Below are 16,370 nucleotides of genomic sequence, written 5' to 3'. Positions count from 1 at the left end.
ATGATGTAAAAGCAAGAGTCTACTGCGACGTTCACAAACTATGCCATGATATGAAAGCAGACAGCGAGTATGACCAGTGACCAAAACGCAGTAAAGAAACTACTAGAAAGAGTGCGTGCTTGACATAGGATATTTATAAAGAGTGACATGGAACCTGATGAGAAGGAGGAACCGCAAAACAAATAAGGAAGTAGCATTTATAACACCCAACCAAACAATAAACGACAAAAATGAATAACACACACTAATAATAATAAAAACACAATTAAATACAAAGAAAACCCGTAAAAATAAACCGATATAAAAACGAAAATGCTAAAAAAAGGCAGTAGGTGACTAAGAACAGGCATTATTGGAACACATTACATTATTGCAACAACAGAGTGAGTGAGAGGCGAGGGTGAGGGAGACCTTTCCTGTGGTGTGTGTGGCGAGGCTGTCATGCCCTGCACGTCCCACCACACAGGGCATGGATGGCTATACGTGATCCTACCCACACTTCACCACACATCGCTGTTACTGAAGGAAAACCAGGATACATGAATTCTATCCTGCTTTTCCATCTTGGTGAGAGAAACAAGACGAGACACGTGTGGAATTATATGTACTATTAACACCTCTTGAGTGCTCAGAGCCTCAATATACTGTGGTAAGGAGTCCAGAGGTTCCAGTGTGGGGGGTGTGGTAGCAGGAGTGGAGGTTCGTGTCACTGTGGTAAATGGTGTGTGGTGTGGCAGAGACGAGTGTCATGACTGCTACATACAGTTAGTGGTGACACATACCACGGACTCCTCCTCTTCTTCCTCTCTTCATCGTCCTCCTCCTCGGACTGACTGTGAGAGGTGAGTGTTGTGGGTTTGTGTGGTGTGCGTGGTGGTGTTTTGTGGAGTGTATTGTGTGGGTTATGTGGGTTATCTCTCTCTCTCTCTCTCTCTCTCTCTCTCTCTCTCTCTCTCTCTCTCTCTCTCTCTCTCTCTAAATTGTCTCTCATTAACTATTTTCAATCAAGTTTAGATTTTGAGGTAATTTTTTTTAACCTAACCAAAATAGCCTGACCTCTTCTAACCTAGATAATAATAGTTTAATGCACGGATGGGCAGACTTTTCACTGCTAGATCCACAAAAAAAAAAAAAAAAAAAAAAAAAAAAAAACAATCTTACAGGGCTGCATACTGTATTAACCCAAAGTGATTCATATTTAGAATGCAAAATAAAAAGGTTTGGTATTATTGCGGTTTCAACCAATTCACCACACGTGATTATGCACATTCTCACAGTCTAGATCACACTTTTATGAGCATTTCTAATCCCATTTTACCCTATCAGAAAATGGGGTTAGGTTAGGTTAGGTTAAAACCCCACTTTCCCAGGAGGTCCCCAAGCTTGTTAGACATAGGGAAGAAGAAATATAAGGTAGGGTATATTGGTTGAAACTGCAAATTTACCCACAATCGTATAGGGCTGCATACTGCATTAACCCCAAATGATTCATATTTAGAATACAAAATAGAAAGGCTTGTAAAGAAAAAGCCACACACACACACACACACACACACACACACACACACACACACACACACACACACACACACACACACACTTATTAAGCTTTTACTCGAGTGTTATTGCAGGACTTGAAAACAGAGATGGATGGGTGGACACAGTATACCTGTATATTAAAAAGGCTTTTGATAAAGTTCCTCATGGAAGACTACTTTGGAAACTAGAGAACATAGGAGGACTGCGAGGAACTTTACCAGAATGGGCAAGAGATTATTTGAAAGATAGGGAAATGAGAACTGTGATCAGAGATACATACTCATCTTGGGGGTAAAGTAACTAGCGAGTGCCACAAGGGTCAGTGTTAGCCCTCATTATGTTTCAGATTTATGTAAACTACATTCACATTGGGATAAACAGTTATATAAGTTTATTCGCTGATGATGCAAAGCTGCTAAGAGTTATCAAAACCAGAGAGGACTGTCTGCTGTTGCAGGAAGATATAAACAAGATCTATGAGTGGAGCAGGAAGTGGAAATTGGAGTTTAATGCCAAGAAATGTCACATAATGGAACTAGGAAAGAGTAAGAGAAGACCAGTATGGAACTATTTGATGGGAGAGGAACAAATAATGAAGACTAAAGAGGAAAAAGATCTGGAAGTGATCATACAGGACAATCTGAGCCCTGATAAACACATAAGCAAGATATTTGGACTATCATATAAAATGTTGACTAATATAAGAGTGGCATTTCATTACATGGATAAAGATATGATGAAAAAAAATCATCACAAGCATGATACGCCCAAGGCTGGAATATGCAGCAGTGGTATGGTCTCTGAGCTCTAAAAAGGATATAAGAAAATTGGAAAGGATACAGAAGATTGCTACAAAGATGGTGCAGGAACTAAAGAACCTCACATATGAAGACGACTGAAGGATATGGGACTTACAAGATAGAAGAGAACACGGGGACCTAATAACAACGTATAAGATAGTAAATGATATTGAAAAGATAGACAAAGAAGACCTGGTGCTGTTGACAGAAGAAGATGGAAGGACAAGAGGACATGAAAAGATCAGGATGAGGCAGTGTGTGAAGGATATTGGAAAATACAGTTTTCCACACAGAATGGTGGAAAAATGGAGTGCATTGGATAATGAAGTTGTTACAGCACATAATGTGCATAACTTTAAGGAAAAGATAGATAATTGGAGGTATGGAGACAGGACACTATGAGCCCTGCTCGAACCCTGTACAATACTACTAGGTAAATACACACACCTGCAGAAAGAAGATGATATGCTCACAATATTATTTGGTGCTGTTTAAAGTTTCTCTTTCAAATTCACTAACATTACTCGGGCTGCATGAATTCCTGTGGGTTATAGTTTGCCCACACTTGGCTTTACTTATCCCCTTCAGTACTGGGACGCATTTCTACCTTGAGTTTTGGGTGTGATTAGACCATTTTATTGACATTAAGAAAAGTATATGAATGTCAGAAGATTAATGGCCACAGTCTTCATTATTTTTATCCCACACATAAGTTTCTGAAGCTGTATGAAATCACCAGATAGTAAGCAGGATGAATATGGAAATGCATCATGGAACTGAAGGGGGCTAATGTCACCTAATCGAACAAGGGAGTGTTGCATAGTGAGGTTAGGTTGAGTTAGGGGCAGCAACATCAAGAGCAGGAGGAAGAGGAGGGCCACACAGCTCTTTCTCAGACCTACATGGGGACTGGCATCTAAGTGGGCCTTTTTTTATTTTATTTTATTTTTATTTATTTATTTTTCCATTTTTATCCTCCTTAACCAGATTTCTTCCTTCTTACATATAAATAAATGAATAAAAGATAAAGAAATAAAAATAAATAAACAATAAAATAAACAAAATAATTAATAAAAATATAGATGAATAAAAAAAAACTATAAAATGTAAATAAATAAACAAATGAATACATAAGCAAAAAATAACAAAATATCTTGGCATACAAACATTTTTTTATTTACACTCAACCCTCGGCTATCGCGACTTCAGCTATCGCGTTTTATTGCTATCACGCACCCATGAAAAGCTGCTAAAATTTCATTATCGCGACCTCAGATGCCTGCTATCACGCACCCAGCCATGACGTCACGGGATATCTGAGCGCTCATTGGCCAAAACCGCCTTCCCGCCAAGATCAATTCGGCTATCGCGTTTTCGGCTATGGCGCGGCTATTTTGGCTCCAATTGAGCACGATAGCCGAGGGTTAAGTGTATTATTTATTTTTTCCCCTCCTCTGTAACTAAGTGTAAGATAGTTTGGAATTAGATGTCGGAAGAACCACACACTCATTTTTTGTGGTTGTTTTTTGGTGTTGAGGATCTCGTCTTCTGAGAGTGTTGTCTTGTGGATGTGCCGTGACCTCCTCCAGCTGTTTGTGAGGTTAGATTTGTGAGGCGAAGGATTGAAGGATTGGTTCTCTCTTTGCTGCTGTTTTCAAAGGTAGTAGGATAGATTTGTCAGGTTCATGTTGTGTGTTTCTCTCTCTCTCTCTCTCTCTCTCTCTCTCTCTCTCTCTCTCTCTCTCTCTCTCTCTCTCTCTCTCTCTCTCTCTCTCTCTCTCTGTCTGTCTGTCTGTCTGTCTGTCTGTCTGTCTGTCCATCTCTCCATCTCTCTCTCTCTCTCTCTCTCTCTCTCTCTCTCTCTCTCTCTCTCTCTCTCTCTCTCTCTCTCTCTCTCTCTCTCTCTCTCTCTCTCTCTCTCTCTCTCTCTCTCTCTCTCTCTCTCTCTCTCTCTCTCTCTCTCTCTCTCTCTCTCTCTCTCTCTCTCTCTCTCTCTCTCTCTCTCTCTCTCTCTCTCTCTCTCTCTCTCTCTCTCTCTCTCTCTCTCTCTCTCTCTCTCTCTCTCTCTCTCTCTCTCTCTCTCTCTCTCTCTCTCTCTCTCTCTCTCTCTCTCTCTCTCTCTCTCTCTCTCTCTCTCTCTCTCTCTCTCTCTCTCTCTCTCAGAGAGAGAGAGAGAGAGCGATGGAGACAAAGAGAGAGAGCGAGAGAGAGAGAGAGAGAGAGAGAGAGAGAGAGAGAGAGAGAGAGAGACGGAGAGATGGAGAGAGACAGAGGGAGGGAGGTAAGGAAGAGAGAGAGAGAGAGAGAGAGAGAGAGAGAGAGAGAGAGAGAGAGAGAGAGAGAGAGAGAGAGAGAGAGAGAGAGAGAGAGAGAGAGAGAGAGAGAGAGAGAGAGAGAGAGAGAGAGAGAGAGAGAGAGAGAGAGAGCACAATTGTATGTAAAAAGAGAATTGAGAACAATCATGAGAGAGAGAAAGAGAAGGTTACACAATACAGGAAACATTTTGTACGCATAGAATGAGGCACCTGAGGAAAGACATACTTGCCGTGTGGTGTGTTGATGTGAAGGGACAGCAGGAGCAGGAGCAGCAGAAGGAGGAGGAGGAGGAGGAGGTAACAGGTGCATGTAAGATCAGCAGTGTATACATGATCACCATTGCTAAATTCATTGTTTGTGGAGGTGATGTGTATTGGTATGTGTTTGGTTGGCACATACACAGCCTTTTAAGTTTCTCCATAGTGACTGGTAGCATAGCGGGCATTTTTTATTTATTTTGTTTTATCTGGTTTTCTTTCGCTCTCTCCTCCTTCTTCTTTTTATGATCTAGGCCAGTGTTTCTATTATGTACAAAAAGGAAAGCAGGACACATCTCTCGTTTCCTTTTCTCTCTTTTCTTCCTCTTTTTTTTATATCATTAGCCAGTGTTCTTATGTGAAAAAGAAAAACTGGACACACACACAGAAATCAAGCACTGGTAATGTTAGGATATGAAAGGTTACCTAATGCAAGTCTGCAACTAACATAACAAAATACAACTTGAATGTTAGCTATGAAAGGTTATAAATCACCCAGCATGAGGCTCCAACTTTTTTTATTATTGACTAACACAACAAAATACAACTTGAATGTTAGCTATGAAAGGTTATAAATCACCCAACATGAGGCTCTAAGATTTTGTAATTACTAACGCAACAATTCAAAATACAACTTGTGAAATGCCTCCATGAAATAGACAGTGGCCATGCATTTGAAGAAGTGACAATGACACAATCACATTCACAACGCTCTGTATTGTCTGCAATGCGTGTCCTTCACTGCCTCTCCTCTCAAACCATACACAGACACACCTATACCTACACATATTTGCACCCACCTCTTGTCACTCAAAGCTTTGGTACTACATGTTTACTGGATGTGGCTCAGCTGGTCTTGCATCCCACACACGTTATAACTTTATTTTTTCCTCCGACATCCCTTGGCCAGTGTATCTAATTGTCATAATTACATCTAGGGTCAATGTCATCCTGTAATTGTTGTCATATCTTGAGTTAATATAGTAGTGGTTCTTGTCATACTGTAACTTAACCTAACCTAACTTAACCTCTTCAGTACTATGCCATGTTTTCATACTGACTCTGGTTACCTACTATTTGGCAATTTTATACAGCTTCAGAAAATTATGTGGGGATCAAAATAGTAAAGACTCTGGCCATTAATCTTTTAACCTCCGTAGATGCTTTGTAATGGAAATAGAATCGTCTAATCGTACCCAAAAATCATGGTGGAAATTGAAGGGGAGTATTGAAGGGGGTAATGGTTCTCGTCATACTGTAACTTAACTTAACCTAATTTAACCTATTCATCGTTTAACATTCTTTTTTTCGCTTATAGAGTGTAACGCATCACAATTTTTATATTTACCTCACCCATACATGCATATATACTTCCTTCTGCTCTATAAAAGGTATAGAAATGTCACTAATTATTCATTTTAAAATCTCACAATGCAATTTTTCCCGATATTTAGGGCACTGTATCTCCATCTACCTCGTTGTCTGGGGTTCAATTCTCCAAAATGCCTTGCCCTCTCACTGCAACAATTTTCCAAGACCACAGACACAACCAGCCAGGTTTTCAAGACAGTTTCTCCTTTTAGTAAACTTGAAATCTTGCCAGTCATCACTGGAACCATAAAAATACCCTTAACCTCTTCAGTACCATGACACACGTCCTTATTCTGGTTACTATTTGGTGATTTTATACTACTTTAGAAACTCTTATTGGAATTAAAATAGTGAATAGTGTGGTCATCAATCTTCTGACCTCCATAGACCCTTCATAATGTCAATAAAATGGTCTAATTGTACACAAATCACAAGGTAAAATTGTGTCCCCATATTGAAGGGGTTAAAAACATGATTATCTTCAACTGGAGTCTTTGGAAAGCAGTGATGGTGAGAGAGCAAAGATTATTGTTTCTCAGGGCTCAAAGTGTATGAAACCTTAGGGACTGCCCTGTGTTAGTCTGAGAACTTCTTGCAGCTTCCTTTATGTTCTTTGGTTCTGTTTAGTTTTTTTTTCTTGGCATTCTTGAAGGAGGGAATGACTCTCCTTTCCTCCTGTGATCTTCCTCAAGGTGAATTGGTGCCTCATCTCTTTCTTAGCCTTGTTTTTCTTCATGCATTATCTAACTGCCTTGTCATGTCAGTTGGTGACTCTTAAATTATTTGTCATTTTGTTTATCCTTTTGTTTTCTATTTGGGCTTGATGTTCCCAGATTCTTTCCTGTCATGTTATCTTTGCTGCTCTTTGCTTATCATGTTTTCCTGTTTTGTGTTTATATGTGCAACTGTTCTCTTGTTTTTGCCTTTATTTCATATTGTTACCTTCTTGTTGTTTATATGCGCATTTGTTTTTGCTTTAATTCGTTTTGTTACTTTCTCACATCTTCACTAAATTAAGTACACAGTTTTTTTAATACTGTCTCAATCTTGACCTTTATTCACATTGTTCCTTTTCAAATAGATAATTTTAACCTAACATTTATTTATTTTTGAAAAAATTTCCTCATATAATGCTTCATTTACTCTCTTATCTGAACTAACTATTGATTTTCAGTGTTTCTTGATTTTCAGTTTAAATATCAACTTTCCTCCTTCAACATTTAGGATTGCCACAACGCTGGGACATGGTACGGTGAACTCTGTGTCTGTGTGAGTGTCTGAGTCTGTGTCTGTGTCTGTCTGTGTCTGTGTTGGTGAGGCAGAGAGTGGGAGAGTGATAGAGGGGGAGCACTTGTATGAACAGGAAGGCTTTGAAAGATATTTTTATTAGTGTTAACAAGGCTCTCCAAGGGTATAAGAATGAGTGAGAGAGTTATTTATTGTGAATTTGTTAACATATTTGTATCATAACCTAAGCTAACCAAACCCAGACCAAACCTTAACCTAACTCAACCCAACCCAACCCCACCTAACCTTAACCCAACCCAACCCAACCCAACCCAACCTAATCCAACCTCAACCTAACCTAACCTAACCTAACCTAAGCTAACCTTATAGTAGTGTCTGATCTCCTTGTGCTCCATTTATGCAATACAATCATACAGTAAGGGATTGGTATTAACTATAGTCATCAGGTAGTAGCAGGTAGGCAAGCAGTGGAGCCATGTGCACTAATATAGGAATAGCAGCTTAGTATTACATTTTACTCAAGAGGCAGTGTAGATAAGCAAACAAACCCTGAGAAACCATAGATAAACATACTGCCAGGAGAGTATGAGTACCCATGCACTTTGATTCCAGTTTAGGCTTATTTTATATGGATGTGTAGGCATGAGAGATGAGCCCCTAGGTAAGCTATGAGTGCCTGTATGAGTAGCAGTGCAAATCTTACTTTATAGGCATGAGAGATGAGCCCCTAGGTAAGCTATGAGTGCCTGTATGAGTAGCAGTGCAAATCTTACTTACTCACTCAGAGACATGGACCTGGATCGCTGCACATCGTGGGAGAGTACAGGCAGTGACGATGCGCTGCTTGAGTGGTGCTTGGGGTACAGCAAGGTGGGACAGGGAGCCTCATGCACTCAGGCTGTCGTGTGGGAGAGATTATTATGTCCTGAGCGAGCTTGCGTGCATGGCGGACTGAATGGTGTAGTGGTGGTGTTGTGGTGTGCTGGGCTGATTGAGATGGAAGTCTTTGGTGGATGGTAGTGGTTGTGGGTGTGTCATGGATTAGTGGACTGAAAGGTAGTGGTTTAAATGAAGGAGGTGGAAGTTTTTGGGTGGTTTGAGGCAGCATAGGTGTGGTGTGTGGATGGCAGTGGAAGAGGGAGTGTCATGGATTAGTGGACTGAATGGTGGTGATGTGGAGTGGTAGAGTGAAGGAGGTGGTGCAAGTGGAAGTCTATGGATGGTTTGAGACGGCAGGATTGTGGTGTGTGGATGGCAGTGGAAGAGGGAGTGTCTTATGGAGCAGTGCACTGAATGGTGGTGATGTGGAGTGGGGGAGTGATAAGGTTGTGCAAGTGGAAGTTTTTAGTGGTTCAAGGCAGCAGGGTTTGTGGATGATAGTGGAAGAGGGAGTGTTATATGGAATAGTGTGAGTGATTGGAGTGGAATTTGGTTTCTTTAGTGCCATGAGGAAGGTGGAATGATGGAGTGGAGTGTGTGGGGTGGTTGAGAAGACATGGTGGATGTTTGTGTGGAGTGAATGAGATGTAATGACCCTGTGATGCAAAAAAAATAGACTGGGATGTAAAATATAAAGGCTGAAAAAAAAAAAAGATTGAGGAAAAGAAAACTAATTACCAATAGAACATAAATAAAGGGAGTTAATGTAATAGAGAGAGAGAGAGAGAGAGAGAGAGAGAGAGAGAGAGAGAGAGAGAGAGAGAGAGAGAGAGAGAGAGAGAGAGAGAGCAGTGGTGTTTCCTGTCAGTGGTGGTGGTGGTGGTGGTGGTGGTAGCTCCTGGAAGCACACCTCACCTCTGGGATTGTTTCCTTTCAACATTTTCCTGTAGTTCTGACATTTTTTGCTCCATTGATGGTGGCAGTGTAATGGTGAAAGTAGATGCTGTGGAGTAATAAGCTGGGGTGTTGTGGGGGTCTGTTGGTTTGCTTTTTTTTAGTTGCTGTGGAGGAGGAGGAGGAGGAGGAGGAGGAGGAGGAGGAGGAGGAGGAGGAGGAGGAGGAGGAGCTTTTTTAACCCCTTCAATAATGCGACACATTTTTGCCTTAAGACTTGTGTACAATTAGATCATGTTTTGACATCTGAAAGGGTCTATGGAGTTCAGAAGATTAATGCCAGTCTTCACTATTTTATAAAATCACTAAGTAGTAAGTTGAATGAATATGGAAACGTGTCATTTTACTGAAGGGGTTAACAAGAGATACACTAAATCATATCCTTGATATTTTTCCCTTAAAGTAAAGTCAAGACTTTGGATTGTTTTTTGTGCCTGCTCAGATATGTTGACTCATCTTAGCAGAGTGTGTGAAGTGGCTTGTGTGTGTGTGTGTGTGTGTGTGTGTGTGTGTGTGTGTGTGTGTGTGTGTGTGTGTGTGTGGTATTTATTGCAGTGAAATACTCTGCTTGTATCATTATCTTGTCCTCACGTCTCTTGGTATGTGTGGGAATGTGGGAATAATGAAGGTTCACTGAAATACTTGCAAGAAAGCCATGAGAAACAAAGCTTTTTCATCACTGCTTTTTGTTTTCAGGTGTTATACCTAGACCATGTTAATCCCTTCAGTGCTGGAACACATTTTTATCATGAATTTTTGGGTATGATTAAGCGATTTTATTTACATTAGGAAGGCTGTATGGAAGTCAGAAGATTAATGGCCAGAGTCTTAACTATTTTAATACCCACATAAGTTTCTGAAGCTGTAAAAAAACACCAAATAGTAACCAGAATAGAATTTTAATGTGAAAGTGTGTCATGTTACTGAAGGGATTAAATAGTATTCCCTCGGGTTACACAGTTCAACACCTAGCATCTTTCTCACACTGTATCTTACCTGCCTTCAGTTTACACACAGTTCAACACCTCATATACCTCACTTTAGTACAATAACATCCCAGTAAAGCAGTGTGTGTGACTTGAATTGCCTTGATGTGAGGTAAGCAGTTTTTTTTGCTCTTGTGGTCACTTGCGTAAAGGAAGACCTTGTACTTGAGCTAGTGTGGTAGGCAGTGATTCATACAAAGGAATTTACACTGTGCTCAGGTGACTACATGTGATTGGTGGGGTAGGAGTAGTGGTGGTAGTGATGTGGCAGTAGTAGTAGTAGTAGTAGTAGTAGTTGTAATGATAATGGTTGTAGTAGTAGTAGTAATAGTAGTAGTGTTAGTAGTAATAATGGTAGTGGTAGTAATAGTAGGTAGTGGTAGTGGTGGTAGTAGTGGTTGTAGTAGTAGTGGTAGTAATGTAGTGGTAGTAGTAGTAGTAGTAGTAGTAGTAGTAGTAGTAGTAGTAGTAGTAGTAGTAGTAGTAGTAGCAGTAGTAGTAGTAGTAGTAGTGGCAATTCAGGGACATATTTTGAAAGTTCTGCCTTGGTTCTCAGACATTGGCCGACACTGTTTCACGATCAGTCACTCTCTTAAAACATGCTGTACTAGGCAGAGGAACAACCCACACAGACTCACACAGCATAATAACAGTCTGTATGTATTTGCCACCGATCAATTTGTACGTATGCTATTATTTCTTAGTTTTTTCTTAGGCCCCAGTGAAAGTTCATGTGAAAGTCCTGTGTAAGTGTCGTGGTGGGGATTAGTGCTGTCTTGTGGCTTGAGTTATTGTTGTGTTTTATGTTATCTGCGTTTTTTTTTTTTTTTTTTGAGAGAGAGAGAGAGAGAGAGAGAGAGAGAGAGAGAGAGAGAAAATTTAAAAGGAGGGAAGTAAGAGAAATGCTAAAATCAACTCTGTAAGTGAATAGAGGAACTAAAACTTACTGAGAGAGAGAGAGAGAGAGAGAGAGAGAGAGAGAGAGAGAGTGTGTGTGCGTGCGTGTGTGTGCGCGCGTGTGCGTGCGTGCGTGCGTGGGCGTGGGTGTGTATACAGAGTGCATATGTGTAGCTGTAGTCCATTATCTAACATTTTAATCATGTATGTCATTTTTTCCCCTGTTGTATTTTTTAAGAGTTACAGTTTTGAGTGAGCCTGTGTGCCATTTGATTCACCCTCTTTCTGTCATTAAGGATGCGTTTATACCAAGCGAATCGAATCGAATTAATTCATGAAGAATCAACACGATTCGTGAATCGTATTGATTCGCCACATTAGTTACAATGTAACCGTTTACACCAGGCGAATCGAGTCAATTCAAGTCACGCCGATTCATGGCGATTCAGAATCAATGATTGGTTTGGACCCATTTTTTCATGAACCAAGGCGATTCAGCCGAGGAGTAAGCACCATGCTAGTGGACGTTCTGTTGTTGTTGTTGTTTTCGGGCTTCGACGATCCCACAGATCCTATGAGCCCTGGTGGCGCGTGGACGTTCTAATCAATTTAGTAAGAGAATAACGTGTTATATAATGATCCCAGTGATCCTGTGCGCCGAGATCATGTACATGTAATGTACTGAACCACAGCTCATAGATAAAAGTAACTGCTGCAGCCTACGAATTACGAGATAATATTATTCTGCATATTAAAAAAAAAAAAAAAAAAAAAAAAAAGACAACAGAAAGCGTTGTGGACATGGTTTTACATTTCCATTTGGCAAGTGTAAGGTATATCGTCTACCTTTGAAAGGCGTAATCGCCAGTCAGTCAGGCACCAGCGTGAGTAGATGTGATGATATGGTATGAACTGGTGCGCCCATTTCTTCTACGGTGAATGTATGTATCAATGGATCATTCTGTCCTGCCACTCAACAGCTCCACCTGGCGAGACAATTCTCTCAGAGTGTCACGAGCTGACATGGCTTCTCCTGTAGGCCTTGTACTTCTTGTTGGTGACAGGCTCCACCAGCATCTTAAATTATTCTGTGGTTATCTTAAAGAAATACTAAAAACTCTCCTGATTATTGACCAAATCTGGGAACAGATGTCCAAAGCTCCCGAATTCAGGTCTTCTAGAATTAATTACATGCAACCATATTCGTTGCCTACGGCAACGCTTCCTCAGCCACTGTAACACTGCTATTTCTGCAAAAGGTAATACGTCCGTACATCCTGAAGGCTGCCTTGGTACTGAATCATCTGAATGATGTGAATCAGATGTGTTGAGACTCAGTCGGTTGGAACTATGCAGATTCAAAATGTCTCGATTGAAATGATTCTTCATGAACTGAATCGATTCGATTCTCTTGGTGTAAACGCACCCACAGTGTACAGTGAGTGTCTATGTCAGTTACTTGTTTACTTTGATCCCCCTCTAGCCAAACATGATAACCTAATTGAAGAGCTATCAATGTTTTACTTCTTTCCTATTCTTCTCTCTTTTTTCAACTCAGTATAGCTTTACGAACCATACCAACACAAATAATGACTGTAGCAACACAAATCATGACCTTACCAACACAATTAATGACTTTAATGACTTTATCAACTCTAATGACTTTATCAACACAAATAATAACTAACAATACAAATAATGTGTTTAGCAACACAAATAATGACTTTTCAACACAAATAATGACTAATAATGTAATTAATGACTTTACCAACAATTAATTATTTCCACAACACAGATAATGACTTTACCAACACAAATAATAACTATCAACACAATTAATGACTTTACCAATACAAATTATGACTTTACCAACACAAATAATGGGTTTAGCAACACAAATAATGAATTTCCCAACACAATTAATGACTTTTAGCAACACAAATAACTACATAGCATTAATACTTCACTGGAATTATAAACAAATAAAATGAAACACAAATTTGTAAAGAAAACTAATAAAAACAAAATTAAACCACCAATACAACACATCACAACACTAAAACCTTTCCTCAAACTAACAAAAAAAAAAAAAAAAAAAAAGAAAAGTCAATAATAAAAATCTTGAATCCAAACCAAGAGAAAAGTAAAAAAAAACAAAATCAAACGAATCCAAACCAACAAAATGAGAAAAGAAAGAAAAAAAAAAAATCTTAAATCAAAACCATTTCTGACACACTTTGGCCTTGGTCTCCCCGCACAGAACACCTTCAGCTACCCGGCACTGTACGGGATGGGAGAGCCGGAGATCGGGCGGGCGGGCGGAGGGGAGGGTGTCGCTGGCCGCACCCGCAAACGCATCTTGGACCCGCTGGAAGCTCAAGAAGATGACTCTACAGCGCGGCGACTTGGGGTGTTCACGGACTGGCAGGAGACCATTAAGGGCATCGGTGTCCCTAATAAGAAAGGTGAGTGGTGTGAGTTTATTGATTGATTTGCTAATTTGGTTTACAGATTTATTTTTTGATTTATTGATTTGTTTTTTTTATGTAAGAGGGGAAAACTTGTCAAGGGCAGTATAAAATGAAAAGAAATGCCCACTTACTTGCCAGTTCTCTTGCAGGTCTGAGAGTTAGCCAAAGGAAAAGGGATAAATGTCTTGAAACTTACTTCCTTCCTTCAGTATTGGGATGTGTATTTACCTTGAGTTGTGGATGTGATTAGACTATTTTATTGACATTACCGAGGGCCTATGGAGGTCAGAAGATTAATGGCTAGAGTCTTCACTATTTAAATCCTCCCACATAAGTTTCTGAAGCTGTATAAAATCACCAAATAGTAACTAGGATGAGTATGGAAACATGTCCTGGTGCTGAAGGGATTAAGTGAATTGGAATCATTGAAAGTTGGAAATACAGAATCAGGGAGAGAGTTTGTGTTTATTTATTTAGTTGTTTACCTATTTTTATTTTGGTTTATGTAATTGTTTTTTTTCTGTTGCCCTTATCTTTTCCTTGTGTTTCTTTGGTGTTCCATGTAAGAAATGAAGTGTTGAGGGTTATTTATTTTTTTTGGTTCATTATTGATTTGCTTTTCAGTTTATTTATCTATTTTTATTTTTTTTGCTGTTGTGTTTGGCTAATTTCCTGTTGATAATCTAGTTGATGTCCTGTTTTACTAAGGCTTGGAAGTTGTATTTGTCCAGATGGTGTGTGTGTGTGTGTGTTTGTTTGTTTGTTTGTTTGTTTGTTTGTTTGTGTGTGTGTGTGTGTGTGTGTGTGTGTGTGTGTGTGTGTGTGTGTGTGTGTGTGTATGTGTGTGTGTGTGTGGTTTGTCCGAGTACATTGGCTTGAATTATTCAATATTCCTTCCTTGTTCCTTCACATCACAATATTCCCCTTGTACATCCTTTGGTACACACATCTGAAGCATTCCGTATCACATCCTCCAAACCTCCGTCCGTCTCTCATAATTCCCACTTTACTCCCTATACACACGCCTCTCTCTGCCAGCCAGGCTTGACAAGTACAGGCAGCGGCTGTCTCTAACCCCAAGTCCAAGTGTGTGGATGGATGCTCACTCGTCTCTTTACTCGTTCAAGTGCAGTACATTTCATTGTGCATAAAGCCCAAAAGTTCTGTGACTTTTGCTAACACATTAATGGATACTTTAAAGAATTGTTAAAAGTAATGACAATTTGATCAATGGATAACTTGGTAATATTAATTTGAGCTAATTACACTGTACTTGTATTCAAATGTACACTACTTCTCACTTTCAAGCACTTGGGGTTTGAATAGAAGCACAAGCATAACAATCTATATCTTGTACCTGCCTTATCTTGCCTTACGTTACCCTGTCTTAGCCTACCCTACCCTACTATGCCCTGCTATGCCCTGCTATGCCCTGTCCTCACCTACACTACCCTACAGAGAGTGTCTTGTTAATAATTCAGAATTGCCCATCACCAAAACCTTCCTCTCATAACAATTCTGTTGTGCAGCACCCTCCCTCCATCCAACACAGAGACTGGACACTCAAGGATGCCCCAAAAAAACCTCAGACCTTGGGATCACGTGGGTCAAATAGGTAGTGTGTTTGTGTGTGTGTGTGTGTGTGTGTGTGTGTGTGTGTGTGTGTGTGTGAGTCGTGGTTATTGTGCCTGGCCTTGAAGCTGAACATCTAGTAAGCTCTTCTTCCTAGTGTGCCCTGCCCTCAGATCAACATTGTGGCTTTTGAGGGAGACACAGAACACTTCCCTGCTGTAGCTAATCATCCTCATCAGTGAGCACAATTGTTAACATGTCAGAGAGGTCAGCCAGAGATAAGAGCTTGGGTGAAACCGCCCACACACCAAGCCGTGCCGTAAAAGAAACTCAAGCAACCAAGGGGGTGGACTATTAAGTTTCTAGTCACAATCTGAATCCTTTGTAGCGTGGCTTGGTATTCTGGCAGTGTTGGACGGCTTGTCACCTTCACTCCATCTAGTTCCTCCTCCTCCTGTTTGATAGCTTCACTTTTGTATTAGTTGGTAAGCCTTACTGCTCTCCATATGCTCCTGCCTGCTGCATTTTATTCATCTCAGACTCCAAACTCGGGTTAACTCTCTCCTCCCACCCTTCCTCCACCCATCCACCCTCCCTCCCTCAGCTCTTCCTTGCGCTGAACACCACACACGCAAGATAGAAAAAAAAAAAAAAAAAGAAAACTGCAAAGTCATATCAAATACTAAAAAAGAAAAAAAAAAAAAAAAAAACTTGCCAAAACTTGCTCTACAACACTCAGTCCTTTTCCTCCTCCCAACCTTGTTCAAGTGTAGAAGACGTGTTGTTATTTAGCACTGGCTTTGTTCCTCCTCGATAAGGCTGGCCTGGGTTTGCTTGCTGGAGGAGGTGGAGAAAATTGCGGTAGTGTGGGATGGATTCTGTCATCGTGAAGCAGGAGTGAGGTGGAGACGAAAGTTTGGGCAGGGAGAGAGATGAACTGGTGGCTTGATTGGGATTCTAGTATGACAGACGAAAAGGAGAGGTAAAGATTTGCAAGAGAGGAAAAGAGAGATAAATGAGGAAAATAGGAACAAGAGAGAGAGAGAGAGAGAGAGAGAGAGAGAGAGAGAGATGCAGGAT

At 40.3% G+C, this 16,370-nt stretch overlaps 1 protein-coding gene and 1 long non-coding RNA gene across 2 annotated transcripts in view; both read left to right on the top strand.

Moving 5' to 3' along the window:
• Positions 1-16,370, top strand: part of LOC123501466 — a 42,937-nt gene that overhangs the window by 5,802 nt on the left and 20,765 nt on the right. Inside the window, exons 5-7 of the mRNA XM_045250302.1 lie at positions 13,508-13,736; positions 14,757-14,804; positions 15,177-15,320. Of these exons, the coding sequence (XP_045106237.1) occupies positions 13,508-13,736; positions 14,757-14,804; positions 15,177-15,320 (421 nt within the window). The remainder of the gene's footprint in view (positions 1-13,507; positions 13,737-14,756; positions 14,805-15,176; positions 15,321-16,370) is intronic.
• On the top strand, positions 9,854-12,031 carry LOC123501180. The gene is made up of 2 exons (XR_006673579.1): positions 9,854-9,906; positions 11,340-12,031. It is a non-coding gene; the product is annotated as an uncharacterized LOC123501180 (long non-coding RNA).

Source organism: Portunus trituberculatus, chromosome 9, assembly GCF_017591435.1.
Source record: "Portunus trituberculatus isolate SZX2019 chromosome 9, ASM1759143v1, whole genome shotgun sequence".
Lineage (NCBI taxonomy): Eukaryota > Metazoa > Arthropoda > Malacostraca > Decapoda > Portunidae > Portunus > Portunus trituberculatus.
The sequence above is the reverse complement of the archived record's forward strand: the minus strand, read 5'-3'. Positions and strand labels throughout refer to the sequence as shown.